The sequence below is a fragment of the Marmota marmota genome, unplaced genomic scaffold, assembly GCF_001458135.2.
Source record: "Marmota marmota marmota unplaced genomic scaffold, marMar, whole genome shotgun sequence".
Taxonomy (NCBI): domain Eukaryota; kingdom Metazoa; phylum Chordata; class Mammalia; order Rodentia; family Sciuridae; genus Marmota; species Marmota marmota.
This window is the reverse complement of record NW_026000272.1, coordinates 10,928,136-10,946,531: the sequence shown is the minus strand read 5'-3', so window position 1 is coordinate 10,946,531 and position 18,396 is coordinate 10,928,136. Positions and strand designations below refer to the sequence as shown.

The 18,396-nt window shown below is 35.8% G+C and overlaps 1 protein-coding gene across 1 annotated transcript in view; it reads right to left on the bottom strand.

Annotated features, from left to right (window-relative positions):
* Positions 1 to 18,396, bottom strand: part of Mcf2 (MCF.2 cell line derived transforming sequence) — a 111,492-nt gene that overhangs the window by 26,789 nt on the left and 66,307 nt on the right. Inside the window, exons 7-11 of the mRNA XM_048797012.1 lie at positions 17,333 to 17,452; positions 8,228 to 8,419; positions 7,014 to 7,205; positions 5,629 to 5,800; positions 691 to 728 (exon numbers count right to left, since the gene is read on the bottom strand). Coding sequence (XP_048652969.1) covers positions 691 to 728; positions 5,629 to 5,800; positions 7,014 to 7,205; positions 8,228 to 8,419; positions 17,333 to 17,452 — 714 coding nt within the window. The remainder of the gene's footprint in view (positions 1 to 690; positions 729 to 5,628; positions 5,801 to 7,013; positions 7,206 to 8,227; positions 8,420 to 17,332; positions 17,453 to 18,396) is intronic.

Here is an 18,396-nt window from a genome sequence, read left to right as displayed (position 1 = left end):
GGGGGTGACGAAGAACTTGTGTAGATTGATACAGCAGGAGTAGGAGCCTTTTATTGTAGGACAGGAGCGGTATTTATACATTCCACACAGCTTATCTAATTAGCATAAACTAGATACAGCAGTCAACCAATCAGGAATCTCCACACTTAATAGCTCGCTTTTGTTACTTCTCAAACCACTCCCTCTGGCATTTTGCCAGGCACAATCCAGACTTGTTTACAGACTCTAACAAAAGTGAAACTGAGGATAAGAGGTGGAGGAATTCTGTATATACGAAGAAATTAATGGATTTCTTTCTGAACCACGGTTAGCCTCTGCATGGTCCATTAGAACTTGGCCCCTGTCCTCCCTTCATACTTGAGGGATTGGAATCCTTCATGAAAGAAGTTCCTTCTGTAGAAAGGTATGATGTTATTTAGGTTTATGGAGGTGCGGTGTAGAGAAGCTGGAACTTAATACTCTACAGAAGTGATTCTGAACATGAGCCAGGACTTGAGAAATTGTTCATACATCTGTGGCTATATCAGTACTGCAATTAGACACAATGCAGCAGCAGCTTTTATCGTTAAGATAAAATCAGCTTTCAGATGCACAATATTGGTCCAGTGAGTGAAAAATATGGCTTAAGACCCATACCAATTCTGCAACTACAGCAATAAAATGAGTTTTGAATTAATTGATGATATTTACCTTTAAGTTGCTCTGATTTTGTCTCCAAGTCTTCTTCCCTGGTACAAAAATATGAAAGAAGAATTTCAAACCAGAATTAAAGTCAACACTTTTAATGAAAACACATGTAAATTTATTAAATAATTAGAGTTCATAGTCCAACATGTTTGTATTAGTATTTTTAAATCACACTATAGGAGACAGTTATTGGTTAGACATAACATACCATTTCAACTTCTTATTGAGCATGATTTTGCTAAGTACTCACCCATTTCCTCAAACATTCTCTTACTTGCTAAGCACAAAGCTAGGTATTAGTGCTCATAATTATTTGTAGATTTGTAAATATTTTCAGGTTTCATGGTCATTCTAACATGTAAACATTTAATCAGATTGTAACTCATATATGGATCAAAAATTCTCTTAAAAAATTCTAATTTATCCTAGAAATTAGAGAATCTAACATTTATTTGACACTTACTGCACACCAGGTACTGATGTAAGCCCTATGGATACATCCTCTTTTATAATCCTCATATCCTCCCTGGGAGGTAGGTAAGGACTCCTATACTCATTTCATAGATAAGGACTAAGGTCAGTATATTGTTCAAGAAGCAGAGGTAGTTGTTTAAATCCATATAGTCTACAATTAGAGTACATGTTTCTAACCACTATCTAAACTAACATTTCAAAAATATGTAAAAATTCCCCAAATAAAGAAACCCTTCATCAAAATTCAAAACTTTATTATTTTTTAGGTCTCACTTATGGCTTCTTTTATTTATCTCTGGAACATTTTCTGAAGGTGATGGAAGAATTATTCTTGACTGTGTACATAAAAATAAATTTAAAGATCAAGAAATTATTAATTGAGCATGTTTTTTGAAGCACAACTTTTCATTTCTCTGTTTGTACACAATGTAGTGTCACACCACATGTGTATTCATACATGTACCTAGGATAATGATGTCCATCTCATTCCACCATCTTTTCAACATTTTAATTTTTATTTTTAAATAATTTATGATATTTATAAAGGGTGAGCCCCTGTATTATTGAGCAATAAGTTAGATGTTCCTAAAAAGCCAAGGGCATGGTCCAAAGAGTAGACTAAGTTACCAGGGCTGCCAAAAGGCTGTCCCCCATATAAGTTACATGGATTCCCTTCTCAGCAAGAAGAAACACTGTTTATCCTTCAATTCTCAGTGGCAGCCAGGCACACTCAGGAAAAAGATGTAATGTTGTACTGTAGGTTTTGTATACTTCACTTTCGTTTATTAAAATATAAATCTATTGTGCATATGATTTTTATGCATGATTATTACATAATCACATATAAATATATAGCAAACTTGGTGGGAATTACCATGTAAAATCAGTTTCTCAAAAAAAAAAATCCACTTTGTGCCCCACTTTAAAGAAACCTGATATACAGAGGTTCAAACTTATTTCTAAAATTAACTTAGGAAATAATCATTGGTTTTACTAATCATTTTTTTGTAAATACATTAAGAGAGGCAAAAGGGATATATACACAACTAACTATAAAAAATATCTTTTGTGAAAATATATTCATTCTTTCAGCAATATAAATATATACAAAATGATGGAGTGCCATATGATACACTTAGCTCTTTGGGGATGCACAAAGATGAAGTGTACACAGTCCATGCCCTTAAAGAGCTTATAGTCTAGCAAGTGAGTCAGAAAACAAGCAATTATACTAAAGCTGAAGAAACTGGGAGGCCTGTTATCACGGCATGAACACCTAGCTCAGGGGAGGAAAGAGATGGAAAGGAAAAGCTTACCTGAAGGAAGAGGCCTAGAAATAAGAAATCTGAGGGAGAATTAGGAGCTAGCAAGGGAAAGGGAGGCAAGAGTGTATGTGTGAGTAAGACATGGAAGAAAAGGAAGGAAAAGCAGGCGGGGGAGTGTGGAGACAGGGAGACTGTTGCAGTTGTTAAGCCACGGATGTTAGCTTGGACTATGAAAGTGGCAGTAAGGAAAGCAATAGGGATGGAAAAGTAGATGGGTAAGAGAGGTACTTAGGGAGTAAAAATCCACAGGATGCACGAGTTTTTGACCAATTAGAGGTGGGGCAGGAGTAAGAAACAAGAACTGAGGTCCTAAGCTTGGGCAACTAGGGAAATCATAGTGCCATTTGCAGAAGAAGAAGAGGTCTGCAGGAGAAAGGCATTCATTTGGAGTGTACTGAGTTCAAGTTTCCTATGAGAAATCCAAGGAAGCAAATTGTAAGCATAAGTCTAAAGCTTATAACAAAGATCTAGACTACAGATACTGACTTAGAAGCTCAAACCACATTTAATGCTTTATCCCTCATTGAAAATGTCCTTCCAAGATTCCTCTCTGTCCTTGCTGATAATTCAACAAATATTTATTATATCCTGCTAGTTGCCAGTCACTGTGCTAGGTACACAATTCAATACAAAGAAAAAAATGAACAAAAACAAAGAACCAAAAAAAACAGTTTGACTCATTTTTATGAAAAATAAACACATTTTGATTTGGTTCAATCTTATATAATTGTCTTTGCAAGTAAAAGTCCTAAAGAACAGCCTGGAATAGATTGTTATAATCCCCATTTACTCACAGAGCAATGTAGTAAAAGGAACAAAGTTTGCAGCATAAATAATGCTTTGATTTCATTTACAAACCATGGTCAATAATGGATAAAATCATTTATGTGTCCATGCCATTTATTCATTAAGCTGCCTTCTTTCTCATAAATACATTAGGCAGTCTTAAATAAAGCAAACCCAAGCTACTTCCAACAAATGGCTGGGTTGTGGAAGGCATGAGAGTCTTTCAAAAGAATGAAAGCCGGATTCACTTTAACACTACCATTTTTTTTCTATTTTGAATGGTCATTTTATTACAGATTCTGAGTTTAGGAGCATAAGTTACTTTTTACATGTTCATTTTCAAAGCTAAGTTTAATACTGAGAATAATGGGTAGTCATTATGGAAAAAAAATGGAAAGAAAAAAGTTCCTTGTGGGCAGAACTCAAGAATGAATTGCTGCTGAATTTAGATGCCAAACTGGTTTTTCACATGTACACAAACTCAGAAAATGTACTGATAAGTAATATAATAAAAATGGGTACCTTTTGAAAAAAGCTTACATGCTTGAAAGAAAGAGTATCCAATTCCCACTGCAGAAGGAAAGTATAATTAAATAAGAATATGAGAAAGAAAAATGAAACGATACAAAACAAAATTCTCTTTGAATGATTAATGATGCCAGTGGGTCCTGGACAATCTATTCACAACCCTGATTTTCAACCTAAGATGCACCACTTCAGAGGACAATTAAGCAAGAAGTCTTAACTAGAGGGAAGGGACAGTTTATTAAATGTCCCTTGAATATTTAACTGAGTACTCTTATAGTCTACAATGTTTTTCACTTTGTCTTCACAATAACCCTTTGAAGTCAGGAGGTTATTATGGTCCTTATTTTACAGACCAAGAAATTAAAGCTAAAAAAAGTTAAGTGAACTGCCCAAGGTCACACAGCCAATGGAGCCAGAAATCCCTAACAGTATGTCTTTTGCTTAGGAATATCAACCTGTTCTCATAGGTAGTCTCACGGCTCTTGGATTTTATCCACTCCCCCCCCCCATTTTTAATTTTTTTAAATTAGTTTTTTTTAATTTATATATAACAGTGGAATGCATTATAACTCTTATTACATATAAAGAGGTCAATTTTCATATCTCTGGTTGTATACATAGTATATTCACACCAATTTGTGTCTTCATACATGTACTTTGGATAATAATGATCATCACATTCCACTATCATTTCTAACCCCATGCCCCCTTCCTTCCCCTCCAATCCCTCTGCCCTATCTAGAGTTCATCTATTCCTCCCATGCTCCCCCTCCCAATCCCACTATGACCACTCCCCTTTTTTTGGTTGATTTTTTAAAAACTTTTTCCCCCAGTATGTTTGATATTTCTAGCATCTTCAATATAGGCAGCATTATTCATTTCAGGCATTGCTCACAGCTTTATTTTTAATATTTGTCTATTTCATAACTACAACTATTTAACTTTCATTGTCTTATCTTAGTTTACTTGCTTTCATCACCTCTTTTTAATCTGATCCACTTCTGTATTTTTATGTTCATTATCTCTGGCTCAAGCCTTCTCTGAATTTCAAAGCAGTTTCCCTACACTAGTGAAGTCTCTGATTCTACCTACATCAGAGAGACCAATTTTAGTCCATGTTCACCCATTTTACCAATTTAATGCCTCAAACACCAAATAACTTTCCCTGAAGAGGCCCTACAGGCAGCTCAAGGAAGTCCTTGGGGTAGTAGTTTTCATAGTAGTTCAAAACCATTATAAGGATAATTTTTTCTCCCACAGAACTCAGAAAGGAAGTGGATGTTACACAGTTAAATAGACTACAAAGATTAAAACTTGAAAGTGGACTCTATAACAGGAAATCGCCAATAAAATTACTGTTTACCATTACCTATTTAGAAAAGAAAAGCCATCCTATTATCTAAGCCATTCACATATCAGAAACATATAAGAACCAAGTAACAGTTGGACATAATAGTTTAACATAGTAATATTACTTATTCAATAAGTAATATGAACACATATGTATATTAGTTTCATATACCTTCTACCACCTACTGAAGGAAAGTGTCAGCTTGATGCCAATACATTTTCACACTCATTTTTAAGGGTAGAAATAATCACTCCTGAGATGTCCATCATCCTGCACTATTCTGTTACTACGTTTTATGATTATACAATAGTCTCAATGTGACTCCTGCCTTTCGCAGTATCATTTAAATATGGCCAAAGATGCTAAAATAAAATTTTAATATATCAGGCCTGAAAAAAGAATTCATCATCAAGAGTAACAAAGTAAATAATAGTAAGACAAGCAGAGATAGATAAGTTGAATATAAGAGATTTTTACCATGTTTAGATGGAAAAAATGGTGCTCTAGCTCTGATCAAATTTTCAGAGGCAGGTACCACAAATTGGATTGGCCTCACATGCTTATCTCTCAGGTTCCTGAAACCAGCCTGCTGATTCTCAAATATAGTTCTAATATTTTCAAGCTTGAGTTGGACAGTCTGCATTTGAACCTGTAGGTTGCATAAGAATTCTATGAAGTATATTGTGAAATGGGATCAGAACAAAAGCCCTATTACATTTCTCACATTCAGACAAAAACAGTTTAAAATACAACTAGAAGAAATTTAGGAAAATAACAGAAAGTGGATTAATGTATTTTCTTCAAATGGATATAGAGCCAAGACCTCAAAACAACACAAGGAAGAAATCTAACAAGCAGTCATGAAATTGTTTTAAAAACAATCAAATGAACAACATTGTCATAGTACTTTTTTACATCTTAATCTGCTCTTTAGTTCTCAGTGTGTTCCTGGCTCCTCAGAGCCACCAACGGAAAACATATCATTCTGCCCCTCCTAGATACTTTGAGGCAACTAGAGTTAAGCTTGGTTGCTTCCAGAGAATCTCTTGGTTATTGCCAAAGCATGTTTCTGATCTTCTGGGGCAACCCTAAGGATCTGCAGCTAGGCATGGATTTACATCTTGCTCCAAATTTAGGGTCATTTACACATTTTATCAGCAAATAGTATCACAAATGCTCTTATCTACAACATAAGAGCATTTGTGATATTTCATGTTCTTCATGTTCCAAGGGAACAGTACCAAACCAACCTATAGCTCTCCCCTTTGACCATGCCAACTTCTACTTGCTCCCCCTCCTCCAAGAATACCCAGACCCTTCCTTTAATCCTTCATTTCAAACAGAGTAGGAAAGCCAGATCTGTGTTCATAGAGCACCTGTAGGTGGCCACTATGGCACAAAGATGCTTGAGGTACAGTGCTTCTGACATGGGCCCAACATTTTATATCAGCTTTGGCCCTGTCTGTAAGAGCTCCTAGTATATTTTAAAAGTTTGAAAATAATGAAATTGGAGCTCACAAAAGAAATTAGTCTTCATTATATACTAAGCACATGCCTTTGGATTTTTTTTAATATTTATTTTTTAGTTTTCGGTGGACACAACATCTTTATTTTTATGTGGTGCTGAGGATCGAACCCTGTGCCCCGCACATGCCAGGCCAGCGCTTAAGCCACATCCCCAGCCCCGCCTTTGGATTTTTTGATGCTTGACAGTGGCACTATTATCACCTCTTATTCTCAAAAAGGACTGCACACATTCAAGTTGACAAAGTTAGTTGTAAGATAAAAAAGCGCTTATGGTACAATAACTATGGTTTTCTTATTTGTTTCAAAAACAAAAACAAAACAAAACCACATCCTACCTTGAGTTCAGGAGATAACATTACATCAAATTCATACTGCAGGGTTTCAGCATCATAATTGATAAAAGGTAGAGCCATTTCAAGAAAATTTTCAATGTCTTGAAGGGCTTTCTGGGCATCTTCTTTAGACTGAAACTTATCCATTTCCTGATTAGCTAAAAGACATTCCCCTTCATCACAGCACTGACGAGCCTAGTGAGAAAATCAAGAAAGCAAATATGAATGAATAAAGAGGAAACAGGTTTGCCGTTAAGAGAGTGGTCATCAGCCCTCACTGTTGTGAATTAGGATTGCTTTCAGAGCTGTTCAAAGATAAAGATATCTGGGTTCTGCCCCCAGAAATTCTAATTCAGCAGCTCTGGGCCATAAGTCAGACATTTATACTTTTACAGAGCTCCGCGGGTATTACTGATGCACAGTCAAGGTTAGGAAGCACTGCATTTATTTCATAACAAGTAATTTATTCTGCAGCAGGGGTCTGGCCATTTTCTCAATACTAACACTTTAGATGCACACTATTTTCCCAAAGTCAATAACTGAAATATGAAACTTCTAGCAAACTATAAAGTTTAATATAAATGTTTATTGATTGCAAAGGACAAGAATAAATGTTTCCTTACCAGAAAAGATGTACAAATCAAAATGTTTGTGTTCAGATATGATATCTGTAAGTGATACTCCTATTTTACATTCAATTGACAATGCCAGATCTGTATGGTGACTTTTCAATTCATTGCCTAATCAGAAAAGGGCTCATATTCACAAACCATGGAGGAATATTTTCCAGTCGCTGTTTAATTTTTTAGAGCTGTACTATAAAATCTGAAAGGAATTTCAAGCTATAGAAAATGCTCCCCAGACTCTTAAAAGTGTTATGAGCATAAACTGTCACTAGCAGAGTCTTCAGAGACACACCCAAAGTAGAAAGGAAGCCATTACCACCACAATCTTGATATTCAGAACAGAGGGCAAAATCTGTACTGTACCAAATCTGCCATGAATACTGTTTCAGTAAATAGATAGACTGAAAAACCATAATCAAACTCAGTCCTTAAGACCCTTTGAAAATTAAATTCACAGCTATACCAGACTCTGATCCTATAGCCTCTGAAAAGATAAAAAGTGTGCCATAAAGGCAATTTATGTCAGGCCAGGAGGACCCAAGAATAAACTTACTCTCTTTTTCAGAAACGGATCATTTCCCATCACACTACCTGTTGTAGGAGTTTATGCATTTTGAAGGTCCTGCTAAGCTGAATCCGTTTTGCCTTGATCTCATTAACCAAAATATCAGAAAGGTAACGTAGCTCATTGCATCTCTGACAGATTAAATCAAGTGCATAATGGTGATTTGCTGCAAGCCTGTGTCCATGTAATATCACAAATCGGGCCTTTGTTAATAGATCCTGGTTTTAAGAAAGAAAGAAAATAATGACTGCATGACCTCTGTTCATACAGAGGAAAAAAAGAAAACAATTTAGAAGCAAATTGTTTGAGCAGAGGAGATACATGGCTAAAAAGATGATTTGATGCCATACTTCTGCAGGCTGCCAAAAAAAAAAAAAACTTAGTTATAATAATTAGCTAGAGCAGAAGCTTATGCATTTCTGGTTACAGAAATTGAAAATTAACATCCCATCCCACTGAGAATGTAGAAGAGATTTACTTCTCCTGATATGTACAGATTTAAAACACAAACACATACAGCAATTGAGATACACACCAGCCAAGCAAAAGCTAATGTACTTCATATCATTCCAGGCTTGCAAATCTCCTTATAATCACTATTCACATGATTACTTATTTTTATTGGTGCATTATAATTATACCTAATAGTGGGATCAATCTCATTCCATAGTTACTTCCCCCTTTTTTATAGGCTTCACTGTGGTATATTTAAACTGGACACAGCATAATTTGGTAGACATTGTCGTCCAGTACTTCTCCATGCCCTCCCTTTCTCATTCCCTATTAATCCCTTTCCTCTACTCTGCTGATCTCCCTTCTATTTCCATTAGATCCTTTTCCTCTCTCTAGCTTCCAAATGAGAGAAAACGCTCACCTGAGCACTTTTTTTAAAAAATGTTTTTTTAGTTGTCAATGGACCTTTATTTTATTTATTTATATCTGGTGCTGAGAATTGAACCCAGTGCCTCACCTGTGCTAGGCAAGCACTCTACCACTGAGCCCCAGCCCCTCACCTGAGCACTTTTAACATACCTAATATAAATGTCAAAAGGGAATTTTGCATCATTGCTTCTGCTCTGTCAACTTCTAACTCCCCCAGTATAGTGACTAAATCATGGGAGGAGCTCAGGAAATGCACATCAAGGCAAAATAAAGAAAACTAAAGCAAGAAATGATAAAGGGACTAGTCTGTCTAGCTAGTGGGAAAGCCAAGATTAAAATGGGGAGTTGATGTTTAACGGGTCTAGAAATTCAGTTTCAAAAAATGAAAAAGTTCAGAAGATCTCATGCATAGTGACATGAATTTACCAAGCACTACTGAACTAAACATTTAAAAATGGTTAAGTTAGACAGAGCTTCAAGATGGCAGAACAGCCAGGTGTGGTGGGGCATGCCTATAATCCCTGGGCTGAGGCAGGAGGATGGTGAGTTCAAAGCCAGCCTCAGCAATGGCAAGGCCCTAAGCAACTCAGTGAGACCCTGTCTCTAAATAAAATACAAAATACGGCTGAGGATGTGGCTCAATGGTTGAATGCCTGAGTTCAATTCCCGGTATCCTGGCCCCAAAAAGATAGCAAAACAGGGACAGTGGACAGTAGTTTGCTGCTGGTGGAGATAAGGAACCATGGATGAGCATTGGAAATTGATGGCACAGAAGACTACCTGATGGCCAGGCGTGTTGGTGCACGCCTGTAATCCCAGCAGCTTGAGAGGCAGAGGCAGGAGGATCCAGAGTTCAAAGCAACTTTAGTTCAATCCCAGTACAAAGAAAGAAAACAACACGGTGGAGTACGGAGAATAGCAAAGCAGGAGAAATGGAATATCCCAGCTCCTGGTACTCAGCAGCTTAGTGGGGAAAGTATACTGTCCCCTCTGAAGGGATAAAGGTGAAAGAGTCACACAGCGTGGTGCAGAAGGCTGCACCCTGCAAATAAATAGTCTATATAAATAGGTGACCTGCATAAAAAGCTAGCTTTAGAGAAGGGACTCACTGCATCTCTCAGCAAACCCTCAGAATGGCCAAGAGCCATCTTGCAGAGGGTCCTATTGTTAGAGACTAAACTGCTAGGGGGGTCAGAAAACCTAGCAAAATCACATCTCAGGGACCCAGTGAACACCTCATCACATTGGGGAGGCAGCAACCACACAAGACAGGGCTTGAAGGAGTGTCTCTGATAAAAAGCTCACTGAGAGGTATGTGCTGCGGGGGGGAGCGTGGGCTGGGACTGGGGCAGGGCACACAGACATTCAGCAATCCTGCTCTCTGTGCCATAAAGTGACACTGGTCATGTATTGTTTCACATGGGGACCAAATCTGAAGGCACCAGGATTGAGACTAGCAAAATGCTTGGCTCCCATACCCTTAGAGGTATTTTGTGGATCCACAAAGGCATGGACATTTGCTTCACCTCAGGGAACACAACATAAAAGCCTCCAGAGCAAATATATACCTGTACAGCACCACACTCACCAAAATCCAGTAATGTAAGAAGGGCTCAGCGCAGCACCAACATTTACCATTACCAGGGCACACAGTCTATAAAGCCTCCAGAGAGAATCTACTTCAGGTGTGGTGAACATTCCCTTAACTTGTTCATTGGGAAAGACAGAGCACAGCTTGCTTTTCTGCCCAACCTTCTGGGGGGACCTGAGAGGAATTATAACAAGCTGCAGCTGTGACCCATTACCCCCTCCTCCATACCTGGTGGATTTTATTAGAAGTGCCAGAGGGAAAGAAGTGATTCCAAGTGTGTTGCATTACAGAAGCTATTTAAGACGGGGTTAGGGATGAAGATTAGTGGTATAATGCTTGCCTAGCAGGCATGAAGCCCTGGGTTCAATCCCTAGCACCACAAACAAAAAACCCAAGAAACCAAAAACTTCCTACATCCAAAAATGAAGAATGATAAACACAATCAGGACAGCATGGGAAAAAATAAATCTTGAAATAAGGGTAAAACAAATCTTCAGATAAGCCAATGAGAATTAGGAAAGAATCAAACATTATTAATACAGATAACCTCAAAATCTAGATGAGTAAGAGAACATGAACATAGAATATTCAAAACAAACAGAAGAAAAACAACATAACTGTAACCAACTACACACCACACAACATCTTTCAATAATAATCCTGAAAGCAAATATGTTAATTCTCCAATTAAAAGACACAGATTGGATGTATGATTGGATTAAAATTCAAGATCCAATAATCCATTGCCTGTAAGAAACTCACCTCACTGACAAAGATATGTACAGACTGAAAGTGAAAAGATGAAAAGTGATAATCCATGTAAAGAAAATCCAAAAGCAAGTAGGAATAGTGATTCATATCTGACAAAGTAATCTATGAGCCAAAATAAGTTAGAAATGACAAAGAAGGTCACTACACATTGACAAAGGGAACAATTCATCAACAAGATGATTATAAATATATGCACCAAACATTAGAGCTGACAATTTTATAAGGCAAACTCTATTGGACATAAAGGGAGAATTAACTCCCAGTACAATAATAGCAAGTGATTTTAATACCCTCACTGTCACCAACAGATAGATTACACAGATAAATAACAAAGAAACATCAGTTATATTATACTATAGATCAAATGGATCTATAGTATTATTAACATTTTGTAGATTAACAGAAATCTACAAAATGTTTTATTCAACAACTGCAGAATACACATTCTTTTCATCAGTACATGGAACTTTTTCCAAAAATAGTTCACACATTAGACCATAAAGCATGTCTTCACAAATTCAAAAAACTGAACTAATTTCTTGCATCTTATTGGATCATAATGGGATGACACTAGAAGTCAACAGCAAGGGAAATTACACAAACACATGCAAAATGAACAACACACTTTGAAGGAACAGTGGGTCACTGAAAAAATAAGGGGTGAAATTGTAAAATTTCTGAAGTCAAATTAAAATGGAAACACAATGTACTATCAGAGGCAGTTCTTTTATTATTTTTTATTTGTTCTAATTAGTTATACATGACAGCAGAATGCATTTTGACATGTTGCACACAAATGGAACACAACTTCTCATTCCCCTGGCTGTACATGGTGCTAAGTCACACCACTAGTATAATCATACATGTATATAGGGTAATAATGTCCATCTCATTCCACCGTCCTTTCCACGCTCACACCCCTCCCCTTCTCTCCTCTGCCCAATCCAAAGTTCCTCCATTCTTCCCTAGCCACCCCTCATTATGAATCAGCATCTGCATTTCAGAAAAAACATTTGGCCTCAAAGGCAGTTCTAAGAGGGAAGTTATAGCTATGAGTCCCTACATTTTAAAAACATCACAAATAAATAATCTAATGATGCATCATCTTTAGATCTTAGGAAAACAAGAACAAATTACTATATTTCACTGCATAAGCATCACCACTATATTAATATGTATTCATGAGTATTCTATGCATCCTAATCTTGCACCAAAGACATTTAGTGATAAATGATATTTAAGTAATACCAGCACATTAATTGTTTGTTTGTTTGTTTTGGTGCTGGGGGTTGAACTGAGGGCCTTGTACATGTGAGGCAAGCACTCTACCAACTGAACTATATCCCCAGCCCTCCAGCACATTTTTAAAAAGCTTTACATAATGGTTGTATCCTACTTTTTTTTCACAAAAATAGAGCATAAAATCTGCAATGATTATGTAGTGAAATATGGTAAAACAAAAATAAGCAGAAAAAAAAAGAAAAAGAAAGATCACGACAAAAATAAAATGAAATAGAGACTAAAAGAACAACATAAAGGATCAGTAAAACAAAGAGCTGGTTCTCTGAAAAGATAAACAAGACTGACAAACCCTTAGACAAACTAACCAAGAGAGAAGACCCAAATACATAAAAATCAGAGACAAAAAACGGGATACTACCACAGATACCACTGAAATCCAGAAAGCCATTAGGAAATATTTTGAAAAATCATATTCCAATAAACTGAAAAGTCTAGAAGAAATGGGCAGATTTCTAAATACATATGACCTATCAAAATTGAACTAAGAGGATATAAAAAACTTAGAACATGAATAACAATGAAGCAATAATAAGAAGTCTCCAAACAAAGAAAAGCCCAGGAGCAGATGATTCACTGCTGAATTTTACCAGACTTATATTAAAGAACCCAGACTTTTATTAAAGAACTATTATCAATGCTCTTCAAATTATTTCATAAAATAGAAAGGCAAGGAACACATACAAACTCATTCTATGAAGCCAGTCTTAGCCTGCTACCAAAACCTCATAAGAATACAACAAAAAACAAAACTACAGACAAATATTCTTAACATATGCCAGTTATTCATCTGATGGAGAATTCATATGCAGAACATATAAGGAACTCAAAAAACTTAATAGTCCAACTTAATAAGTAGTCCAATCAAAAAAATGAACAAATGAGGGGGCTGGAGTTGTAGCTCAGTAATAGAGTGCTTACCCAGCACATATGAGGCACTGGGTTCAATCCTCAGCACATTAATTATATAAACAAATAAAATAAGGTTATTTAAAAAACAGACAGGGGCCAGGGGTTGTGGCTCAGTGGTAGAGCACTTGCCTAGCATGTGTGAGGCACTGGGTTAGATCCCCGGCACCATATAAAAATAAAAATAAAAAAAACAAATAAAATAAAGGTCTTAAATAAATAGGCAAATGATCTGAACAGATACTTCTCAAAAGAAGAATTATAGATGGCCAAAAATTTATTAAAAACTACTTACAATTATTAGCCATCAGAGAACTGCAAATCAAAAACTACACTGAGATTCCATTTCAACTCAGTCAAAAAAAAAAACCTGTTATAAAAAAATAAGGTGAGAATGCAGGAAGGAATAAAGGAAATGTATACACTGTAAATTTGTATTATGGAAAATAGCATGGAGGTTCTTCAAAATTAGAACTAATATATGATCCAGCTGTACCATGCCTGGGTATTTATTTGAAGGAGATGAAGTGAGTATACTAAAGTGACACCTGCATACCTATGTTTATTGCTGCACTATTCATAATAACCAAGTTACTGAATCAGCCTAGGTGCCTGTCAAGAGAGAGACACATTAAAAAAATATGGTATATATACACAATGGAGTATTATTAAGCAATTAAGAATAATGAAATCTTATCATTTGCAGGAAAATGAATGGAACTCGAGAACATCATGTTAAGCAAAAGAAGCCAGATGCAAAAAGATGAGTATCCCATGTTTTCTCTTATATATGAAAACAAACAAAAAAGATGACCTGAAAATAAAAGAGGGATGACTAGATGGGAAGGGAAAGGAAGTGAAGGGAAAGGGAAAAAGAGAGGAGAGGAGGGGAAGATAGGTGAGGCCAAGAGAGGGTGGAAGGGAAGGTGGACATGATCAAAACACAATATATACAAAGATGGAAATAGTGCAGTGAATCCCATTAATTTGTTCAATTAATATGCATTAATAGTTGTACTTTATTTTTTTCTGTTCTTTTCTTTTTTAATTGGTTTTATTTTTTAAAATTCATGACAACAGAATGCATCACAATTCTTATTACACATAAAGAGCACAATTTTTCATACCTCTGTTTGTATATAAGGTATGTTCACACCAATTCATGTCTTCATACCTGTACTTTGGATAATGATGGCCATCACATTCCACCATCCTTGCTAATCCCCTGCCCCTTCCCTTTCCCTCCAACCCCTCTTCCCTATCTAGAATTCATCTATTCCTCCCATGCTCCCCCTCCCTACCCCACTATGAGTCAGCCTCCTTATATCAGAGAAAACATTCAGCATTTGTTTTTTGGGGATTGGCTAACTTCACTTAGCATTATCTTCTCCAATGCCATCCATTTACCTGCAAATGCTATGATTTTATTCTCTTTTATTGCTGGGTAAAATAGTTGGACTTAAAAAAAAAAAAAGGAATACTTTGCTACACACAGCCACTAAGTAATCTAGGCAGATGGAGCCTCACTCTCTTTATTGTTCACTCCATCTGGGATATGTCACATTTTAAGTCATACAGCATTATATCTTAATTCTTTGGACTAATTGGTCACAAGTAATCACTTAGCCCACCAAAATATATGTGCCTAAATGAAAAGGAGAGTAGTGCAAAAAAAGGCAAGTAGTGCAAATCTCTACCAGAGAATTTATCAAGTCAGTGGTCATTTTTAAAAACTACTTTGAGGGGGCTGGGGTTGTGGCTCAGTGGTAGGGCGTTCACCTAGCACCTGCAAGACCCTGGGTTCAATCCTCAGCACCACATAAAAATAAATAAGTGAAATAAAGGTATTAAAAAGAAAAGAAATTTCTTTCTAAAAAAATCTACTTTGAGTGTATAGAAGCAGATACTATGTAAACTTCACCTGTATCTTTCATGGTAAAACTTTTCCAGATATATGATTGTTCTTTCCCTTTGGTTTTGCACAATCCTGAACTGAGAACATTGGACTATTATGCTTCAATTGTAGTTAATAGATTTTAACATACTAAAATAAGACTGATGCCATATAAAACATTTACTGACATCTTAAATGGTTTTCCCAGATTAAATTCTAACCAGTTGTCCCTATACCACTTACTGAGTATTCTTTCTCATTGCTGATTTGAATTATCATCTTTGTATAATAAAGTTGCATGTTTTAGGCAACTGGTAAAGCATTACCTTGTTTTCTGAATTTTCCTTACTATTCATATGCATTTAGCCTTCAAGTGAAATTTAGAGTCATTTTATTATCTAATTTAAGATATCTGAAAAGATATATAAAGTGGTATCACCTCATCAATTTTATGCATGATTAATATAAAGCCTAAGAATGAGTCAGATGCTTCTCAATTTTGCCAACCAAATGTAGAATGATTGGCAAAACGAGTAGGTCTTGTTTTTCAATTACCTCATCTATAAAATGGGGAGAGTTAAGGCATCTATTTTAGAAAGCTGTCATAAACATGAGACATGTATGTGTAAAGATTTTAGTGTAATGCCTCATATATACTAGGTTTTACATTCATATTCTTAAAATATAAATAATGGTGAATTAAATCATAATACTGTAATATAAAAATGGTTAAAATGGCAAGTTTTATGTTATGTTTTTTTATACCACAATTAAAAATGAAAACAAAAATGCAACTAGGGATGCAGTTCAGTGGTAGAGTACCTAGCATGCATGAGGTTCAATCCTTAGTACCACAAAAAAACCCCTAGTTTCCAAGTCAGCTTGCCTTCTTTTTCTACTATGCCAGAGGAAAATGTTAAATTAATACACACTCATGGAGATCTACAATCATAATGCCAGAACTGGTTACTACAATTGCTGTTTCTCAGTTTTTATTTTTACATATGTGTGTTTCACCCACTGATCTGTTTACTAAGAATACATCTTAGAAAGCATGGCCTTGCTCTCACGTCCAAGAGAGGCGAACAAAGAGAATCTGTTAAGTACTAAAGCCATAAATACAAGCTTTAAGACTAGTAGAAATAATGAGAGCTACTTCCTTTAAGTACTTCATAAACATCTCTGGTGCTGCTCTAATTACTTTATATACATCTGAATAAATCCTTATAATCACTCTGCAAAGTAGATCATTTTATTCTCAATTTATAGATGAGGAGGTTAAGTCTTAAAAATTAATATACCCAAGGTCACACAGCTAGTAAGACTCAGTAGACTAATTGTGTGAGTCTGCATTTGGTTCAACTGAATATATCATATGGTGGGCATTTAAGGAATTATGTTTTGGTATGTTTCCATCATTTCTAGGTACCTAATACCATTCTTTTTTTTTTTTAATTTGTTCTAATTAGTTACACATGCCCAATACCATTCTTGATGACATTTTTCTAGTGTTTCTAAAATGATTTATGCTGTTGTTCCAACTACTGGGGTTGAAACAGTTCAAGCCATTATCTCAGAGGCCTTCCTTTACAACTATATGTCATTTCATCAATGTCACATTGGGGCCAAATTGAACAAAACAAAATTTAGATCAATATCATTGTGCCAATTAAAACAGAACGATGTTAAAAGATTAAGCACAATAAGGGTTCATATTACTTAGTTCCACCAAAACAAAACTATTATACTCAATAAACACAGTGGATATTTAAAATACAATCTTACCTGAGACTTTTCATCTAAGTTTTCCAATTTTTTAATTTTTTGTTTTACTTGAGCTATATTCCCTGTTACATCATCCAGCTCAGCTTGCTGATTTAATAGAAGTTCAACTTCAGTGACAAGCTAAACATAGGAAATAAAAGAAATTTTTTTAAACATACAAATAATTAATCATTCTGAATTTATTTAGACTTATTTATTGGCTGGGGTAACTAGGGATTGAACCCAGGGTGCTCTACCACTGAATTACATTCCACAAACCTTTTCTTATCTTTTTCTTCTGAGACAGTCTCACAAGTTTGCTCAGGCTGGCCTCAAACTTATGATCCTCTTGCCTCGGCCTCTTGAGTCACTATGATTATGGGCCTGCACAACTGCACCCTCCTGGCATTCTGTCTTTATGATCAAGTTTTTTTTTAATTTATTTTTATTTATATATGACACTGGAATGCATTGCAGTTCTTATTACATATATAGAACACAATTTTTCATATCTCTGGTTGTATACACAGTTTATTCACATCAATTCGTGTCTTCATATATGTACTTTGAATAATAATGGCCATCACATTCCACCATTTAACCCCATGCCTCCTCCCTTCCCCTCCCACCCCTCTGCCCTATCTAAAGTTTGTCTATTCCTCCCATGCTCCCCCTCCCTACCCCACTATGTATGATCAAGTTTTATAGTAAATGTCATTAAATAAGAATGTCAATATGAAAAACTAAACATATGAAAATATGCTCAGCTATTTTACCTACACAAATAGATGTAATCTGTTAAAATTTAACTTTCCAAGTATACTCATGATTCATACAAGATCACTATGTATGTGTACAGTCATATGTAGACATGTATTTGCATGTATGTATACAAACATATACATATGTATATATACATGCACACAAATTCCCCAGCTTTATGGTGAATAATCCTGCAAACAAAGCCCCTCTTATAGTGATAAGCACACCTGGCAAGTACTTTTAAAAAAAAATTAGTTGTAGTTGGACACAATACCTTTATTTTATTTATTTATTTTTAATGTGGTGCTGAGGATTGAACCCAG